This window comes from Telmatherina bonti, assembly GCF_933228915.1.
Source record: "Telmatherina bonti genome assembly, chromosome: 1".
Classification (NCBI taxonomy): Eukaryota; Metazoa; Chordata; class Actinopteri; order Atheriniformes; family Telmatherinidae; genus Telmatherina; species Telmatherina bonti.
The window spans coordinates 20291219-20306221 of record NC_136619.1 but is presented as its reverse complement, the minus strand read 5'-3'; the positions used below and the strand labels follow the sequence as shown (position 1 = coordinate 20306221).

The window sequence follows — 15003 nt, the reverse complement described above, 5'->3', positions numbered from 1 at the left end:
ACCATTTTATAAACCAGCATTCATCCATCACCTGCCTTATCTCATCATGGGTAAAAGAGAGTGAAAACTGTCCCAGCTCAGGTTGAGCAAGAGGACAATTACAATCTAAGCAGGTACAGCCCATTGCATGTTTTACCCACAAAAATGGACAATCTAACATGCTTACTTTCACACGGATGGCGAATTTACAATGACAATTACCCTAATATGCTTCTCTGTGAACTGTGACAGAAAGTGGAACAACCAGTGGAATCCCACAGATGAAGAACCCACAAACTCTTCTCAGAAATCCAAGTTGTATATGAATACACATCCTTTCTGCTGTGACACAATCCACTGAAGTGCTCTCTAATTATGCAGAAATATAGATTATATAGATTTAGGTTGGTACCCCGAACAAGGCTTAAGACTCTACAGTAAAGTGATGCTGTGAGCCACTACAGTGCAAGCTACATAAAACAGCAAAAGTCTGCTATATCCATTATTATGTTAACAATGACAGTTTAATAGTTTATGTGTCGTAGGGAGAATTTATAATTAAAACACAAGATGATGCAGGTTACGTAAAAAGTGTGACTTCAAGATCTATCCCATTTATTTTATATCAACCCTAACAGTGTGAACTCATATTTAATAGTGGATATGTACTCCTAATGCTGACAGAGCATCACTGACCAGTCAGTGTGGACAAGTAAGATCTTAGAAGTGCCTAATATCTGGGTATTAGGGTTGTACCCATTGGACCCTGTGCATTGTGGGTTGGGGTCTCTGTGGATCAGAAACTCCTCCAAATTCCTCAGACACCATCAGATCTGCACCTGAGGAATATGGAGGAATTTAAACACCTCAGGTACTTTGCTGTTTCAGTGATTCCTAAATCCTAACCATTTTTTAAATAAATGAATGAAATATCCAGAGGGATATTGCAATATTGTAGTAGGTCTGTCTTTTTCTTTTTCTACCAGCAGGGTCAGTAACTGTACTGCTGAGAGGTTAGCTTTCCCAGATGAACAATTTTAGCCACTGTACTTGATCCTATGAGGATGATACAACATACAGCTGTTCTCACATCCTGTCATGTTCTTAGACATTTGAACTACTACCTACTGTTCACTGTAATTTGTGTGACTTGAAGCTTGTGATAATTTAAAAAAAATAATACTCATGAGGCCATGGAACCCTTTATCTCTCACCAGTTTCTTTAGTCTGAATCCCTATAGAAACATCATGGAATTGTAGTGGAGATCCTCTTTTACACCCCACTTCCAGCAGATGTTGTAGAGATATGGTCAGTGGGAGGTTGTCTGGATAATGCAGTATTACACTCCTTATAGTATTTTTATTTTGCACTCGGTCCATATGGGGTCATTACATGTGTTTAATTAAGCTTTACCTGCAGGAAACAAAATCTAAGATGCTTTTTCCACATTTAACATGGAATTAGGTGATACTACATGGTATGAAACTTTAATGATCTCTGTGGGGAACGTCAACGAGAACAGAATACATCAGGGCAAATAGAGATGAATGAGGATGAAATGACAGTCAATAGTGGTAAAAAATAATGTAGCAAATCAATAAAATCCCAGGAAATGACCACATTTTCACAGAGTACCTGGTGCTGAGATTGTTTCTGACCATGTTGGACTTTGATGGATGTGTAATCAGATTCCCACAAAAAGAAAAGGTGACATGAATCACACTCACATCCTATCATTCTCCTTTTCCTGTATATTCCTTATCCACATCTCCCACTACTCCAAGGGAAAGGTAAAGCTGCCTCATTCATCCTCATAACCACACAAACACAATTTCCCCAGCATTCACTCTCCTCATTTGTCTCTTTTCAGTATTGTACAAGGCGAGTAGGAATAAAAAATATTGTGTTTGTGCATCTATTTATGCAGGTGGTCCTGTGAGCTTTTAGGAAGATTAATGGAATCTAAATGCTTGATGCAGTGGAGTAAACCTGGAGAGAAAAAAAGTTCATTTTATTAGATAAAAATTGGGGGAAACTAAGAAGATAGAAAATAAAGGAGTGTATGAGAGGTCCTGCGGAAGGAAATGGGATAGGGGAAAAAAGATGAAAAGTAGGAAGCAACCATTGAAAAGGATATAGATGTCCTTCAGAATGCTCTTTGATGCACTTGTTTATTCTCATCATGTTCCCATCTATATTCTCATTATGAGGGTTTAGAGCTTTGCTCAAGGGCAACATGCTGAGGGGACAAATGTTGACTTCTCATTTCCAGTCTAGAGTATTATATAGGGATCAAACATCTATAACCATTTTGATCATCAGTGTCCACTATTTAATTCTACATGACATGCAGCTAAGTGTGATCGAGTTTATGAGGTTAGACAAAGTGTCATATATCCTGTTTCTGCAACCCAGATGAACAGTTACAACCAGACACACAAACTGGCTCTGAAACCAGAACCATGTCAATTAAAAGAGCTAATCTAACTATTGTTGTGATCGCACACACATACAGAGGCATACGCCAAGCAGTATAAACCTGTTTTCAATTAGCTGCTTGAAGGACAGAGCGAGGGCGAGGAGGCGATGGTAGATTTATTTTCTCTTGCCAGAGAGAGAAAGAGTAAAACAGACAGTGATCCCACAACAAAACCACAAAGACATGAAAAAACATGAGACTTTGTCTTTCTGTCTGTGTGTCTGAACCATCTGCAGTGTCAACAAGAGAAGTAAGGCCTATAAATGCTATTGAAAATAAATCTTTGGGCTTTTGGTTATGAGCGTGATTAGCTAAAAGATTGAAAGTCTGTGGTGGTGTAGTAATAAATATTCAAGATCATTTGAAAGCATTGTGTATGTCTGTAAATTCATAATACGGAGTAACAGGATGAAAAGGTCTCCCTTGTTTCCATTTGTCCTGGACCTCCTGTGGGTTCACAGGATGAACAATTCCAATAAATATGAAATGCGGGGGCTGTTGTCTTTTATCAGTCAATAGTTGCTGACCCAGCAAGATTTTAATGTTAGCGGTGGTGGCAGACAGGCGGCTTCCTCTTTTTGTCCAACCTCCACATTCTCACCTCTGTATCTCCCCTCCCCCTCTGACTGGGAACTTCACTGCTGATTAGCCGAAGTTGATTATTTGATGCTGGTTTTTCTGGCGTATAAGACATATGTTATCTATAAATCCCACTAAATTTTTGTCACAGCATGTTAAATTTGAACCCATCTTACATTCCCAACTGTCAATCAACATGTTTATTTTCTCTTTCAGTGCTGAGGAGTGTAAACATGCTGGAAGAGAGTTCTCATATGGCCTGCCTTCAATCATCTGCCATCGTAAAACCCTTTAAAAAGCCTCATGGATACTAGAACATCACGCATGCACTCTGTTTTGTAAACAGCAGAACAGATTTCCAACACAATCAGATTCTCGGATAAAGAATACAGCGTTGGGGTTTCCACATCGCAGCAAAAACTTGTCCTAATCAGAAAGAGCTGCATACACCACTGACACTGGATGCATGTCAGCTGAGTCAAACTATGGTTACAGCTCAACCTAGCTATATAATTGGACAACTGTCTTTCCCCACAGTACATGTATAGGAGGGTAATGGAGTTATTCACTGAAGTATGTCGGACACTGTGAGTGAAAAACGTTCTAGGCATTAGGTCCACTATCTCTGGGAGATTGCTGTAAATATTAAGTATTCTCAAGTTCACTGCACAGTCGTGATCTTTAAGTAATTTATTAGACTAATTTATTAGATGAAGGTAAATAATTGTGATTTTTAGATCAAAATGAAAAACTAGAAAGTCTAAATGAGCTGTTTTTAGCCGCAATTTAATGTGATTAATCATCTGACCACTGAAAGGAAAAAGTACGCAATTTTGTTTTGTATTGATTAAAGGATACAGAAATATTGAACTTTGGGGATGTACAGCTCACTGTGGCCCATTGGAGTTGAGATGGGCATATATGTGCAGAATATAATAAAGTTCCAACCACATCATCTGTGTGTGTTTTTAAGAGTTTGAGCACTCCAGTTTTGTGTCATTTTGTGTGTCATACTAATATGTTTAAACACATTTGGCCCAACTAATTACTTTTTTTTTCAATGTATTTTAAAACAACTGCAAAAAAACTGGACATCTCCCTTTAGTACAGGGTCAGGGAAACCCTGGTCCTCAAGGATGCTGTCCTGCAGGTTTTAGGAGTTTCACTTCTCCAACGCACCTTTTTCAATTAAAATGATCCAGCAGCTCATCACATTCTGCACAGTGACTCATTCATTTAAATCAGGTGTGTTGAAACAGGAAAATAAATTATACTTGCTGGAACTTGAGGACCAGGTTCTCAACTGTTCTTAAAGTGGAACTATTATGTGCATTTCAGGCTAATTTATTTTAATTTCTGAGACCAGAAGGGCTGGGATTGATCGAGTTATTGTCACAAATCGCTTTATTTACTCAGACCGACCCTCTCCGTAGGCTGTCAGATCAGCCTGTGGGCAAAACGAGTGGATTGAGACTCTCCTGCATTAAGCCCCGCCTCCCACCACTGCACTACATCAGGAGCGCGCACCGCAACTGCTTTCGCCGTCATTGTAACATCTCATAAACAGAAGGATTAGGCTAATATGAACTCAATAAAAAAACAAAATACCATAGCATACAGCCCTACATGTTGGAACCTGAATCAGACCCTGTAAACGAAGTGGAAAACAGCAACCCACAGCAACGAATGCAGCAGGATGTCTCTCTTTGGTAAACTCACCAGCCATCGTTCGAAATAACTTTATTCAACGTTTTCCACTCGCCTGATGTATTTGTAAATGACCTTGTTAACCAGTAGAAGGTAACCAATCACCGAACCTTATCCCCCGGGACGTCACAAGGATTTCCAAGTAGAAAAAAACGACACATTTTTCGTCGCCATGGAAACCGAACGGAGAGAGTACTGGAACTCAAACTCAAACTCAAACATGCGTTTAGGTGATAAAAAACAGTGTCGTTCACATGTCTGATGAGGATTCAACACTGTAATACTGTAGAAAGCTCAGAAAACTCAAAATACCATAATAGCACCCCTTTAAAATCCTTTTCATGCTGGTTCTCTTTAACTTAAAGCTCTCCTCTTCTTTTCATAACCCCTTTTTACTATTTTTTATCACCTCCCCACTTGGCTCCTCCTCTTTCTCGATCTAAACCAAGTGATTTATTGTTGTGTTCCTCCTTTCTTGCTGAAACACAATTACTGTCAAAGTCATAATGGAGACACGCAGGCTTATTTTACAATTCCCAACACAGATGCTAACAGATACAGAGTACATAATGAGCTCAGGTTATGAGGAACTTTCTCACACACACACACACACACACACACACACTTAAATACAAATGACAGAACTGTATGGTTTACTGTCACTGGACCCTCTTTTCATGCTGTAAAACATTTGAATGATTTCAACATAAATCCATCCATTCATTATAAGCTGGAGCCTATCTCAGCAATCCTTGGGTGAGACGCAGGGTACACCTCGGACAGGTTCCCAGTCCATCAGCAGGCCAGGTTTCCTCCTAAATGTAGGACGAATCCTAATTTATTGCTGACCAACTGAACAAGACAAAACCAGTGACTGAATAAAGTCTTTTCCACACACATCTGACCGAAGTCATGGGCTGAAGGAAAGCTGAAAAACAGACGGGAGTATAGGTGAAAACAAAGCAGGCAAAGTTTGAGAAAAATGCTGAAGAAATAATAAAAAGGAGAAATAATAAAGTAGAAGGAAAAAAGACGCATGAATAAGTAAAGTCTGTGCAAAATAGAGTGAATAAGAGTGAAAGGGTACTGGGAGTGTGTGACAGTCCCTTGAGTTCTAATTATCACTGTATGAATTATTATATTTGTAGAGGACCTTCATACGCACGCTAACATGAACACACATCTAACACACACCCCTCTGGATCTCCCCTGGAGTCTCAGCTCTCCTGCCTCCTCCATACACACCTCTAGACCACTCTTCACCTCAGGCGATTTCTCCCTCCTACCATCCTCCTCTCTTCTCTCTTCCTGTCTCGTCTTAATGCAACTTCTTTCAAGTCCATATTCCATTTAAGTCACTTCTGCAGTTTGCCTCATGCTACAGTAACATGATCCTTGATCTTTGATGTTAAACTTTGATCCTAATGAAGATATTTTGCTTCACTCCTGTTAAGAGCTGATCATCAGATCCAAAAGTGTTGAGTTGAGTGTTGCCACAAAATCAACTCCACAGCTCATAGTTGTAGTTTTATTTGTTGCAGCTAAACAGAAACATGTATTCTCACAGTGGGAAAGATTATGTTATGTATACAGAAGCATGATTCTTGATACAGTTTTATTTCATTCATTCCCTTCCTTAATTATTTTCTGAAACAACAATGCTTTTACAATGTTCTGAAATAGAATAAATAATGTTGCCATGATTTAGTGTTTCTCCTATTTAGTCGGACCATTAGTAGCACTTAAACTTGTCAAATGATGCCTATCAATGACGTCTCTGATCAGCCAGAATTGTGCTCAAGTTTTTCATTGTTTCTTTTAAAACATTTCAGGACATGTATACTTTATTCACACTTGTATGACCCACCACATGTTTTACAGCCTCTTATCCTACACACGGCTCTTTACCTGTGTTCTACGGGCTCCAGAGTTGTCAGTTATGTTTATTATAAGGCACTTTAGAAAATATCAAAACCCATTTTGGACTTGGTAAGAATGCCTGTTTCCATCTAAAGATGTGGCAACATCAGCCTCAGTAAAATTCAAGTTAGAGGAGGAGGGATACACACTTCTGGGTCAAGGCAGAAACCTAAAGGGCTGATGACAAATGTTTTGACAAATAGGTATATGATAAAGGCTTTGAATAGACACGATCATTGCAAATGTGCAGGGGGATGTAATGCAGGCATGACTCATAAATCCAACTGCTTTATGCTCCGTAACATGATAACAGAAATATGAATGGAATATCCTGTATGGATCTTATGCAAACTGCATAAAAGGGATGCTGTCTCATTAAGATTAAAGTCAACAGTTGGATTATTGCTGCTAATGTACACAAAGCTAATGACTACTTCAACGTCATGGTTTTTATTTGCCACACTGGAAGTATTTGAATGTGGACTCAGTTTTCCCTGTCCTCATGATCTTACAGACAGTTGTTCGTTACATTAATTTGCCACCAGGGCAAAATGCGAAATTAGAAAAAGAGAAAAATCTGAAGGATATGCTTTCTTTTTTAATAAGGAGATTTAAGCCTTTATTTATTTTTGTGATTTATTTATTTAGCTGGTATAGGCCCCAGCTTAACCACAAACCTTAATTGGACTAAGCTGTACAGAAAATGAATGAATGAATGAATGAATGAATGAAAGAGCAAACTCTGTTTTTGATGGACAGTGTAGAGTGCAGGGACACTAAATGCAGTGTTTTCTGTCTTCATGTTAGACCTGGCTCTGAAAAGAGTAGAAATATGTAGAAATTAAACTGTTTAAAATTCCTGAACTCACTATCACATAATATAAAGTCCCTTGCTTCGACCCCTCCATCTGTAGCAGCCCTTCAGTGTTCCTGTCATGACCCCCCCCAGGGGATTTTGGAGACTCAGAGTCTGAGGATTTAATGTTCTGCATTTTCTGGCTTAATTTGTTGGGTACAATACAGATTATCTGACTTTTTAATGCACAAATTTAAGATGGTTAACGAGAGACGATAAGCAGGACTGTAGTTAAAAAGCACAATTATAAAAACATTGCTTTTCTTGTTGTCATAGTTAAATTTGTATATTGAGAGGTGTGTTCACCTAGATGATGGCATTATTTGGTCAGATCATAGAGAAGAACTGAATGCATATCTTCTGTTTCCATGGTAACAATTATTGTACATGTCCTTGAGTTAAGTAGGTCTTTACAAATCCAAGGCACAGAAAGATTCACATTCAGATCTACAATTATCTTACCTGGTAAGGATAGAGTGTAACACCTCCATTTGTGCGGCTCAGGTGCTGATGTGCCTGCAGGGCGGCTGTACTCAGTACTGCTCCACTCCCACTGGTACTGCCGCTACCTACATTATTGCTGGGGCTGTTAACTCCGGTTACTGGCTGCTGTTGGGCACCGGCTGCTTTTGCTGAACTCGGGGACGCATTTCGTCTGTCCAGGCCAGCTCCCAAGCCCAAGGAGCTGGGTTTGGTCCCCAGTCTATGCCCTCCTCCTTGAGGTTGAGCATTTGTGGGAGCACAGCAAGACATTTGCCCCACTGAGGAACTCCCATGGCTGGAGCCAGGTAGACCATGGCTTGGGCTGGGCGTTGGGGTCTGACTGGGGCTTGGGGATGGAGACGGGGAGGATGAGTGAGAAGGGTATGAAGCAACAGCTGAGGAGGATGAGGAAAGAAAGGGTGGAGACCATTCCCGTGACACAGCACCTCCTGGTGGTCCGGATGCTCCGGTTAGTCCTGAAGGTCCATGAGACCCATATCTCCCAGATGAAGCAGAAGGGGAGGAGGTAGGAGACAAATCCCACTGGTCAAGACTGAGGACCATACGCACAGCTTCCTGTTTGAGCTGAGTGAGGTGCGTGGCGCAGACATCACAGCGACTGTCACGCTCGTTCCACGCCTGCCGAGAGCTGTTGGGCACTTGAAGCTTATCATGGAGGAGGAGAGAGAATGAGGGATCCTGGGAGGACAGACAGAAACAGAAAAATGGGATTTAGACTGGTGACCAGAAGAACGATTTCCAGCATAGTGAAGCAAGCAAGACAGGAACACATAATGAGCATTTGGACTGAGCCCTAACTTAAATAGAAAGGCCAAGAAACAAAGCAAAAAATTTTTTGAGGGAGAGATTTACAGCCAGTGGCAGATACAGCAGTTGTAAGAATACACACACCTACAAATTATAAAGTCCCAGGAGTCTGAAGGATTGAAGTGTGACAACTGCTGCAAGGGGAGCCATCTAACACAGAAACGAAAGCAAACTGACCGTCTGTTTTTGCTTTTCTGCCTCCTGCTTTTGCCTTTTGTCTAAAATTTGAGCGCAGCATGACATTGCCTGTACTGAGCAAAAAATCTGACATTACATCTATGATTCCTCTGCAAAACACCGTGACTCAGAAGACATTAAAAAATATTAGGCACAATTAATGCCACCAATTCCCACTTTGTGCAAGCAAAAGATTGATTGTTTGATTGTAAACTTTTCTCCACAATATAAATATATTTATATTTATGACCAAAATGTGAAGGTAATAGCAGCATCTTTTCACGCTGAAGGGTCGTGAAGGGCTGATTCCTTAATCCATCTATTACTCATACTGATTTATTCCAATCCAAGGTTATGCGCTGGAGCCTGTTCCAGCTGTTTCGATGAGAGAGGCCAGTTGTACCATCCATAGTAGATGATCAGTTTCTGAATTTGAGAAATTATATATATGTTTCACTTTAACAAAAATACAAACAAACAATAAAGCCATTTGATGATGAGGGAAGAGCTTGGTAAAGGTCACACAGACCATTTCTTATTTATTCATTTTAGATCAAAACTAAAAAATGTAACATGTTAAACTGCTCTATGACTGCAGTTGTTATAATGGCTTTTATGATAAAAGTCTTATTTTATTCCCACCAATATTTATCAATTTATTCTGCAGTCATTTAGCAGATGCTTTTTTATCCAAACACATACACTCATACCCCATTAATTACATCAGGGGGAACTTGGGCTTCAAGTGCCTTGCCCAAGGACAATTTGGCACATAGTCAGGGGAAGCCTGGAATTGAGGAATTTCCAGTTAAAAGACAGCTGCTCTTCCTTTGACCAATCTTAGGTAACAGTGTGGTATTAAATCAATTTCATTCTAACTTCAACTGCATTACTTCCTGATACCAGGTACTGCTTACAATGGAGAAGCATGGGAGCTGAGTAAAGGCAGGGTGAATTGAGCTCAATCATATAATCAAAAAGGACCAAAAAAGGTCTCAGCATTAAATCATGACTAAAAAAAAAAGGTTTCTGAGGATGTGTGGCTGTAAACTGAACTAGTTGCATCTAAAGCATGCTAAGATAAATGCAGAAGATTATTACAGAAGTAAAGATATAAAACTAAAAGATTTGAAGATACCTTCATTACAGATAACTGACTAAATGAAAACTACAAGACTCCGGTCAGGAAAAACCAGGCTTTTCTAGTAGTATTGTCTTCCGAGTTCAGGGACTAAAACTATTGACTGATAAGGATTGTCTGATCGGTTTGTTCATTTGTCTTTTAGCTATCTGGGTTACTAAATGTATATGTGTAGCTCAGGGTATCTATAAGAATGTTTCTCTCTGAGCAAGTTAGTCTGACCCAGAAAACATATCTTAATGTATAGCATTTGAAAATGTAAGCATCCAAAAAAAGGTGCTAAAAAAGTAAAAATAAAGAAAAAAAAATTTAAAAAAAACAATAGAATTTGATAAGTTGAAGCAATAAAGCATACTTTTATTTTTTCTAACTTGACTGAAATGTATTTATTTGGATAAACCCTTTGAGATGAAGCATGTTGTTTACTACCTGCAGCTCCTTCTATGTTCATTTAACTACGTTTTGTATAACTGTGTGAATTACAGTATGCTCCACTGTCTGCAGAGATGAGGATATCTGTACAATTTGTTTGCACCGTTATTGATGCCTGCTTGGATGGATATAAATGCATGGAAAAGTGTCTGTGAACTGCTCTGTACACAGTACATGTTTTTCCAAACTAATTGGAACCACTTGCACAGAGCAAAGCCTCTCTAAATCTCCTGCTATGACTCTGGTCTGAATAACTGAGTTAACAAGCAAAAGAACCACACAGACTCATACGGGTCTCTGTCTAAACCTCTGTTGACCCCCCCCCCCCCTACCCCCGAGAAGGTTTAAAAACTTTTGACAAAGATTTAAAAAAAAAAAAGAAAGAAAAGAAAAAAGTTTTTAAAATTTTGAACTGTTGTTATTGTATATACTCAAGTAACAACATTGATAACTTGATATCCTTATGCTTTCAACCATTCAAAAACTGAGGACATGGTTGAAAATAAAACCCATCTCGAACAAATTAAACTAGGGTTACATACTTGGGTTTATGTGCATCTGTATTTAGACCCTACTCTCTGGCTTGAATCTTTTGCTTGAAAACTCCATCTCTTGAAAGATGCTATTATGAAGCACATCAAACTCATTGCATTTGGCTAAAAGAGGGTTTATGTTTGAAGCTGCTCAAATAACCAGAGACAATATCCACAGACCCAAATGAATACGCAAAGAGGTTTGTGTCAATAGCTGCTTTCTATTAGAATATCTCAGTTCAGACAGAATCTTTGGATGTACAGAATTAATCAAAATGAAAGGCTGACACTCCTTTTTTTTACTGATGTTTAATCAATACCCGACTTATGGACACGTAGAGTTGCATTTGTGTGTGTGTGTGTGTGTTCAATCAATGGGAATGTGATAGGCATCTCCAAGCAGTTCTAGAAAATTAGACATTAAGATAAAAAGACAGATGACTGACAAAGTAAACAGAAAATTATCTGTTGAAAGAATCACATCTGATTTATCAAAAGCCAGCCCTTCTGCAGACACTTTCAGTCAATACATTCAACCGGTCATTAGCATGACTTGCTAACATGGTCCAGCCTGTCAAAACATCTTTTACTTCATAAATCACCAATCTCCCTGTCTGTAAGCTGCCAGAATGTTTCAGTGAGGAGTCTCTTAAGGGGCTCAAAATGGTCCTACACAACCCAGTGGGCAAAAAGTCAAAGTAAATATAATGTCAAGCACACAAATAAACCTCTATCAGTAAAAAGTTTACCTTTCTCCTGTCAGTATACCCTCTGTGTGTACATTTTTGTGCACACACTCACACATTGCGTCTATGTGGACACAAAGCACCATTTCATCTAATAGTAAATGCCCTCTATTAATAGGAGAGCTGCCTGCTCAACTAGACCAAAAAGCCATTAAAACCACAAGGTGGACACACACATACACAGCAAGACCTCAGCCACTAGACAAGCCAGAGAGCATGTTTGTTTGTGAGGTTAAACATAAAGTACCTTGTAACTTGTGTAAAACATTTTGGATTCAGAGTGGCAGACTGGCAGAGAAATAGCTGAGGTCAAGTTAGAAAATTAAATACAACAGACTGTGTTCAGTTTTCACATTGACATTTTTTAAGGGTGGAAGAAGTGATGTTGGTTGGAGTCATAGTAAACACTACTGTTTAGACATATTGGCACATGGAGAAAAAGGGCGCATGAGTGCACTTATTGCCCTTTTAGGGTAATCTTTCAGCTTACAGGGTAGTGATTAGCATCTGCATCTGGAAGGATGAAGATGTTTTTTTTTTAAAAAGAATAGAAAGCATCCAAATCAGCAATTAGTGGGTTACCAGATCAATTTACCCAAACATAAAAAAAATCTACATCTCATATTTTTCTTAATATCACATATTTTATTTTCATTTTATTTTGGTGACAAAAGTATCTGGTAAAAGTTATTAAAAGAGCATATTTGGAAAATATTTGGTCTCTGTTTCTTGGTTACAATAGTGAAGGTCCTGAAACAAGGAGAGTCCCAGCTGCCAGAGTGGTGACCAACTCATAGCATCTACATTAGACTCCATTAGCCTGTACTGTACATAGACTAATGTTAATAATGAGCTACTCTGTTTTCATAGCATGTCCATATGTTACAGGTTTGGAGTTTTGTGAACCATAATACTTCCTAAATCACACATGCTGATATGTTTTTCCTCATCAAGCTCTGAGATGAACAACTTAAACTTTTTTCATATTTAAAAAGTGTATAGGGATAAAATTATGAGACAGTATACACAATTGCAAGTTTATTGAACCTAACTACAGATACACAAGACAAATGTTTTGATATAATTGTCGAAGTAGTGTGTGGTGACCTGGTTAGGGTGGGGGTTAACTAATTAAAGTCAACTCAACCTATTATTATTATTATTATTATTATTATTATTATTATTATTATTATTATTATTATTTGAACTGAACATGAAATTAAATACAATGAAGAAATAAATAAATAAATAAAACTGATTCTGTTTGTCTATCTGAATCCGAATATTTATGTTGCTTTACTATTGATGCAGACATCTAAAAAAATAATCTGTACAATATTAGGTCAAGTCCACTTTTGCTAGTTCTCAGTAGAGTAGAAAACAGTAGAAAAAAGTAGAATACAAACCAGGGCAGATTTTAAGGAGAAGTTGTGTGTTGTGGCATGCAGGTAAAAATAAGGCCTGGACAATGTTTTGAGCCAAATAATAGCGCTGCATTTCCTGTTTATCTTGGATAGGATAAGTCAGTTCTTCACCAAAAATCAATAAAAAGACAACATTTAATCTATCTTGACTTCTACTGACCCCACTGCAACAAACACGCAAACACACATGGAGCAATAAAGCTGCTAAAGCTGCAGTAAAGTGGATACGGTGCACGGTCCTTGAGATGATGGTCTTGTTGTTCTAAATTGGCTGAGATCTGAGAAGCAGCAGAACTGCCTGACTGAGGAAAACTGTCCAGTTCTTGAAGAAATAAATACACTTTTTATGTATTTTCTTTGTCGCCATTTCTATTTTCATCTTTCTAGTAATGATTCTAATAATCCCTCTTTTATTACAAGGTCATCTTTCATTAGATCATTATAAATTTGAGTTTGTTGATATTTTCTACGCGCTTGCTCATTACTGTGGTGTTATGTTACAGATGAACAAAACTTAAGTCCAGGAAAAACAATATGAAGATGTTCAAAGTGGAAAAACTAATTGGAAACTAAATGTTTTCAGAGAACTTGAATAAATCTCTGGCATTAGACAAACAAAGGTTTTGAGTTTAGTTTCACAACTTAATGAGACTGGGGGGGTTAGATAATAATGGCTCATTGTGAACTGCTGCCTCCATTCCCCTCCTGTCATCACATCTATCCATGTCTTCAAGCTTCACCTCTGAGTTCATCAGTATTCTGTGTGTGACTCAATAAGTCTCAGCAGCACTGCAGATAGTCAATGTGTGTGTCTGTGTGTGTGTGATTCATTTCCTCCAGCTAGACAAACACAACCTCAGCTCTACAAGGCAAAGATGGAGTGACATACACATACAAAGAGAGAGGCAGCATCCAAGGTAACTGAACTAACCGTATGTGTGTGTGTGTGTGTGTGTGTGTGTGTGTGTGTGTGGATGGTGGTGGTGGAGGGGGAGGGTGGTTGGCAGACTGGACACAGATGGATGCTATTACTGAGATTTGATAAGAAATGACAGCTTGCCGTTGTTTGCCCCTCACTGCTTTTTATGTGTCCATGTATGCCAGTACATAAGTAGGGCTTCGGAAAATGGGCTGTCAAATACAACAAGACACACACCTTCTTTATGCACATATACAACTACATGAGCATTCAAATCAAATTTCCTGACAGATGGTCAAATGGGTATGTTTGTCTACAGGAAATACTCAGCAATTCTATACAAGAAAAGATCATAAAGAAAGCACACCGTAGCTGCTCACTCTGCTGTTGATGTTTCCTCTCTGGGAAGGTTTACACCATTATTTTAGCAGTTGTCATTTTTGAGTGCACTGCGTTTAACCTTCTGGACATCAGTGGTGAGAAAGCTGGTTTGAATTCCTACTTGCACAAACCTTCCCACAGTCATTTGACCTCTGTTTTCCTGCCGAACTTTATTCATTTATACAATTATGAGTTAAAGTACTACTAAGTGCTACTACTGCTTTTGACTGGTTTTGATGGCACTGAAGCATTTATAATGTAGATTCCTGGAGCCATCATTGCTCAGCAACATCAAGAGGCAGAGAAATTTCACCACTTTTTTTTCTCCTGGGACTCTGCATGGCTTTACAACAGCATTTCACTACACACCACTTCACATAACACACCGGCCATTTTGAACGTGCCGTGTGGCCAATTG

General features: G+C 38.8%; 1 protein-coding gene across 1 annotated transcript in view; it reads right to left on the bottom strand.

The window, feature by feature from the left end:
- Positions 1–15003, bottom strand: part of kif26ba (kinesin family member 26Ba) — a gene marked incomplete at both ends in the record, with an annotated part of 87724 nt that overhangs the window by 46138 nt on the left and 26583 nt on the right. Inside the window, one exon of the mRNA XM_079240809.1 lies at positions 7984–8703. Within this exon, the coding sequence (XP_079096935.1) occupies positions 7984–8703 (720 nt within the window). The remainder of the gene's footprint in view (positions 1–7983; positions 8704–15003) is intronic.